The sequence below is a fragment of the Protobothrops mucrosquamatus genome, unplaced genomic scaffold (genome assembly GCF_001527695.2).
Source record: "Protobothrops mucrosquamatus isolate PMUCROS unplaced genomic scaffold, P.Mucros_1.0 scaffold1573, whole genome shotgun sequence".
Taxonomy (NCBI): domain Eukaryota; kingdom Metazoa; phylum Chordata; class Lepidosauria; order Squamata; family Viperidae; genus Protobothrops; species Protobothrops mucrosquamatus.
The window spans coordinates 188193-194228 of NW_015387737.1; the positions used below are offsets into that span (position 1 = coordinate 188193).

At 39.4% G+C, this 6036-nt stretch overlaps 1 protein-coding gene across 1 annotated transcript; it reads right to left on the reverse strand.

Annotated features, from left to right (window-relative positions):
* Positions 1-1289: 1289 nt before the first annotated feature.
* Positions 1290-5806, reverse strand: HINT1 (histidine triad nucleotide binding protein 1). Its single transcript, XM_015822450.1, has 3 exons — positions 5651-5806; positions 3935-4039; positions 1290-1595 (listed from the first exon to the last, which is right to left on the reverse strand). Exons 1-3 carry the CDS (start codon positions 5759-5761, stop codon positions 1431-1433), a joined length of 381 nt encoding a protein of 126 aa, XP_015677936.1. The 5' UTR covers positions 5762-5806; the 3' UTR covers positions 1290-1430.
* Between the last annotated feature and the right edge of the window lie 230 nt (positions 5807-6036).

The window sequence follows — 6036 nt, forward strand, 5'->3', positions numbered from 1 at the left end:
AGTAACATCCTTTTGATTTTCATCTCAAAAAATTAAGTAGTTCTGTTTTAAGCTTCCCTACTATAGTCTGACTGAATCTTGTATAAATGTAATCTTGAATTATTTCAAATATAGCAGAAGTGGCACAAATATAGCAGATCATAGCACTAATAAAATGAACATTTAATTTTAAATGATGGAAAAATAATGGAGTGATTTAATGGAATAAGGCAAAACTGTTGCAAGTTCTCCCTCTTCTCTCAACAGATTCCATTGGCCCATTTACCCCTCTAACTTTGCCAGTGCCATTTTCTCTCACTGTTGATGAACTAGCTTATCTGCTTATTCCTTATTACAAGGGTATCACTCGAACCCTTTTCCCACCAGCTGTCCCATCCCACTATTCTTCTCAGCACTTCCACCTCCCTATTTTAAATTAATGTTCAATTTCTGTGGCCACCCATCTCAGGACTATGACTCTATGCTCAGCTGCCATCAACATCTTTGGGTTTTGTTTTCGTTCTTACATCCCTTGTGCCCCTAATAAGAGTTTTGATACATGCACAGAACAAAACAGCCCCTAAATTATTCTAGATGCAGATCAAAGGATCCAATTCCAGTTCAACATATAATCTTTGGCACATGGTTACATCTTTCTTTTAATCTGAAATGGTATTTTGATTTACCTGCACATCCATAATAGTTAAATCCTATTGGGTGGGTGGATATTTTGAAAGCTGAGCATGTTGGGGGCATTCAGAATTGGATATCCTGAGAGGGAGTTTGTCTAATTACAAAATGGCCACCACCGGAAGCTTGGCAAGCCTCTAAATGCTCATTAACAGAGGATGACTAAAAAAAAAAGGCTGCTCCCTTTTGTCCTAGTAACACCTCCTTGCACTGTTAAGTCAATATGTAAAAATTATTTGGTTACACCTTTTTAGAATATATTGTTTTTCTTCAGAGTGTGTGTGGGGGTATTGCATTAAGTCTCAGCAAACAAAACAGTATTTTGAGAAACAAAAGGAAAACATCCAGGCGTATACAGTAAAATGCTACTTTCAAAGTAACTCCTGTGCACTTCTGCTTTAACAAATACCATGAAAAAAGATTAAAATTTAAACACACGTGATTACTCCCAGTACAACTCACACTTTCTTTTCTAACATACTGGTAGTAACATTACAACTTAGAAACAGCTTTTGGAAAGTTTCTAGTGGCTGCATCCACAGCTTTTAACAGCCGAATATAGCAGAGTCTCAGACTGTAGAAATTTATGTTAGATAATATGAAAGTGGGGGAAAAAAAGGAACCATTAAGCTTAACTTTTATTGATTTATGGCCAAAATTTATAACTGTGTTCCACAAGAAAGATTAATGTTTTGGTATTATTGACAGAACAAGTGTGGAGTCTATTCAACAGACGGAGGATAACATTTTTCTTCCCATTCTTAGCCTGGAGGCCAGCCCATCTGGCGTCCCCCAAGTACATGGAGATGCACATGATAGACTGACTGAGCACCATCTGGACCTTCATTCACCACCATTCGGTATCCTCTGCTCAGGCCTAATTCAGCTGCACATTTCTTGCCCACAATGATTAAATGGCCAAGAAGCTGAAAAAGAAAAGGAAAACACAGCATTTTAAGACAAAAAAAGGAAAAAAACAGACTCTATAGAATGGCCAAACCAAAATCAAAATTAGGTATCAAGAGTATACGTATACAGTACAGTTTCAGCACCAATAAGTTAATTCATCAAAAGTGGGAAACTCACCCGAAGTGTGGAACATACAGTATAAAAGGGCCAAAGCAGCTTGCGTATTCAGCCATTGCTCAAATGTTCTTTAGAGCAGATTTACTTACTGTTACACTGAAGATTAGCTCAGAAAAATGACAGCAAAAAAAGGGGAGGAGGTGAAACCTAGTTTTTCCTTTTTTTAAGACTGGTAAAAAAAATGTTTAGAGAAGATGCAATCTATACTCTCAGAGCAACATTCCCTCATATTCTATTGGAGGTTTTATAACTAACTTTTAAAAACCATTCAAGGAAAAACTTTAGGAAAAGTAAGAGGCTTGGGAAAAGTAAGAGACAGCCGGACCGTTGCATTCTTTTACAGCAGTGTTTCTCAACCTTGGCTATTTTAAGATGTGTGGACTTCAACTCCCAAAATTCCCCAGCCAGCATGGCTGGCTAGGGAATTCTGGGAGTTGAAGTCCACATATCTTAAAATGGCCAAGGTTGAGAAACACTGTTTTAGAGAGTCGTTGAGGCCACCTGGAAGTTTATGTGTGTCATTAGGATCACCTGAGTAGTGTGAATGGGTGTGGAGCCTTCTTGGAACAGTTGAAAGGACTGTGCTACACACCAAGGGTGTCAAACTCACAACATCACGTGACGTATTGTGACTTTTTTTCCATTGCCGGCAATGGAGTGGGCGCAGTTTCGGCATGACGCATCTGGCCCATGGACTGGCAGTTTGACACCCCTGCTGTAGACTGAAGATAGATGATGTCATATCCCTCTTCCTCTGTTGAGAGAGGACTGTTCAATTTTGACATAGATGGCCTCTTTGACCCCTCTTTCAAACCAGCGGGTCGTCTTTGTACAAAATGTGGAATTGCTGTCTTCAAAAGAGTGTCATTTAAATGCAGATGGACTGTTGAAATCGTGTCCTGATGGGTTCGTTCTCTTAGCTTAGGGCTATTAATTATTAATAGAGGCTATTAAGAAATCTGTTATTAGCCATTGCTGCTACTGTATAGGAATACAGTACAGTACAATCACCCTAAGACTATATTGAAAATGTAACAATAGAAAGTTAAGTCTGATTGCACTGTATTCTAAATGTTTATAATTATAGTATGCAATACAAATAAACTTTGTTTAGAATAAGAGTATGCAATCCAAATAAACCTTGTGTAGAAACTTAACAATGATAGCACTGGTCTTTACAGACAGTTACTACAAGGCAATGAAGTTTGATTGGGTTGTCCAGCCACAATTTCTATACCCATAAGAACGATCCAGATTTTACTGTATTCCAATTTGTTTGGACACTATGTTGAAATTGATTGATGTTCTTGTAACAAGAATTGCTATTCAAGTTTTGGGTTCTCATGCTTAACTTACATGTTATCTCAGAAACTCAGAGATTTAAAAATGAAAATGAAAAATGAAAAAAAATTGCCTGACTTCTCCAAGAAATTCGCCTCTCCTCATGCTATTAATAATAGATTCCTGCCCTTATAAGCTAAGAAAATAGTTTTTTGTTGACAAACATGGAACTAATCTGGGGAAGTCTTTTACTCTTTTCAAATAAATCCATAACGTTTGTTAAAGCTTTGAAAACAAACACTTGAAAACTGAAATGTCCGTTAGTATTACACGTATAATATAATCACCTTACATCAGTGTTGGCGAACCTTTTAGAGACCGAGTGCCCAAACTGCAACCCAAAACCCACTTATGCATCGTCGGGTGCCGGGTGGGTGTGGTCCATTGGCTGGGTGTGGCCCATTGAATGGGCACAGCTGCAGTGGTAATGGCAGACTGGGTGGGACTAAAAAGTTCAATCAATCAGTTCCAACTTTGCAAGATCTTTTTTTTCCCACAAGAAATTGAAATTGACTGATTGAATCTTTTTTTTTTTTTTTGAACACGCCGCGAAGGCCTAAACAAAAATGTTTTATAAAACCCAGCTGAAGGCCTAGGACTGGGGCAACGGCGCGCGTGCCCAGAGAGAGGGCTCTGAGTGCCACCTCTGGCACCTGTGCCATAGGTTCACCACCACTGCCTTACATCATTGAACTAAAATTCTTGAGCTTTTGCTGATTTAGAAAACATACCAAAACATACCATCCTTCTTCAAATCTCTCAAATTTTAATTTAAGTTAACTCTTCTTATTGAAAAGCTGGCCGTTATTTAATAAAAAGGTTTTTTTGCAATACTTACAGCTGCATCGGTATCTTCTGCTTGAGATAGCTGAGCAATATGTTTCTTAGGGATCACTAGGAAATGAGTTGGAGCTTGTGGAGAAATGTCATGGAACGCAAGGCACTGAATAGAAAAAGGCACTACTTTAGTAATAGCTTTTATAAAATGAATATAAAGTTTAAGTAAGCATATGAACCGAAAACAAGTTTTTAGCTGGACTACTTTGTATGAAATATTACCCTATGCTGGCCTGCCCTCTCAATAACAATAGTATTTTAAAATACAATTAACAATTCAAGCAAAACTTGATTAGAAGTTATGGACATGAAGACTATGAGAAATAGACTGTAAGACATATTTGTTGAATTAGTCACAACTTTTTAAAAATGTAGCTCTACTGGGATCCTTAAAAATAGCCCTGCTCACAACAAAAATACTTTTTCCAATCATAAACTGTGAATACAGACAAGACTGTAGGCAAAATAGAGCCATAAAGAGGAAAGTATCAGAATGTCTTCAGAAGCCCTAAGGAAATCCTAAATAAAATTGGTGTAAACCAATTTTATTTTATTTAATTGCTGGGTTTAAAGGGAAGTGACAAATCAGGTACTTACTCCCCCATCATTAGTCTGTTCTCAATTACGTAGATAATTTTCAACCATTGGGTCCTTGTCTTTGCATGGTGTTTGTATAATTTAACATACAGCTAGCCTTTCAGGAAGATTTTTTCCCCGTCCTCCTATTTTTGTTTCATCCCAGATGCATAATGAATAGAACAGGGAATGTTATTTACTATTTTGCATTTCAGTATTATTCAATATAAATAAGCAAATGATTGGATAACTGGATTTGGTCATAATAGACAATTCTTCATTTGCATCTAGCCATGGCAAGAATATGCTCTGGCATATCTTTTTTTAGCTTGTCCTCAGCACAGCAGTGAAACCATTTTACTTTGTCTTTAAATATATCACTGATTTCTCCCTTGGTCAGACCTAGTCCAAGAGTACACTAAAGATGTACAAAACCTGTTATCAGTCGTTACTTTGGGAAAAAAGTCAAATTATTTGCTTATTTATATTGCACCTTTCCTTCTGAAGTGCAAAATAGTAAATAGCGTTCCCTGTTCTTTTCATTATTCATCTGGGGTGAAACAAATGAGGATATGGGGGAAAAAATATTCCTGCAAGGCTAGTTGTATGTTAAATTATACAAACACCTTGCAGAGACAAGGGCCCAATGGTTGAAAATTATCTAAGTAATTGAGAACAGACTATAATGGTGGGGGAGGAAGTGCCCTGATTTCTGCCTGGTTAGGATTATGCTAAATAATGTTAAGAAACTTAATCTTCAGAATATAAAACATAAGATTCAGGGTGGACCATTAATTGCAGGTAACATGTCCTCCTTGATCGGTTTGGGGGGGGGGAGGGGAAAAGGAGGCAGGAAAAATAGAGCCTCCAGATGCAAAGACAGTCTACCTTGGGGAGGGAAGAGAGGGAGGCACTCGCTTTATTTGGCACTCCACCCACAGGCCACGAGATAACAGTCCCGAGCCAACGCGGCCACTGAGCATGGCTCGAAATCATGCGAATGCCGATTCAGCGTGGCATTGCGGCCAAAAAAGGCAAATAGATCTGGCAAATTGATTTACAGCCGCAGCCATGCAAGCGCGTGCTCGCCCATTGAGCGGAGGAGGAAGAAGAGGCTCCGAAGTCGCCCCGGTTTCCCCACCTTCTCGTCCTCGAAGATGATCTTGGCGGGGATCTCTTTACGGATGATTTTTCCGAATATGGTGTCCCCGCCCGGCTGAGCCGCCTGAGCCCTGCAAACCTCTTCGGCCATCTCTGCAGGAGAAGCGCCCAGCGCCCGCCCCCCTCTCCGTCGGGCCTTCTATACCCGGCCCAACCCCCTCGAACTGACCAATAGCAAGCGTAGGATGGGAAACAAGCGGCAAAACTGCCCTATCAAAGCAATATGCTGATAGAGCCACCCGTTTTACCGGTCGATTCCCCTGCCCGTCATTTTATTCCGCCTTCGCGTCTTTTCCCGAGGAATAGCAAACTCAGAGGCGCAATCGTACGATGCGGCAATAAAGTTGTTTTTTTTTAACTTTTAGA

Coding starts and splice junctions, on each gene's coding strand:
- HINT1 (XM_015822450.1), bottom strand. CDS start 5,761: ATGGCCGAAGAGGTTTGCAGGGCTCAGGCGGCTCAGCCGGGCGGGGAC. Junction 4,040..5,650: donor TCATCTTCGAGGACGAGAAG/GTGGGGAAACCG, acceptor TTTTCTATTCAG/TGCCTTGCGTTCCATGACAT. Junction 1,596..3,934: donor CAGAAGATACCGATGCAGCT/GTAAGTATTGCA, acceptor TTTCTTTTTCAG/CTTCTTGGCCATTTAATCAT.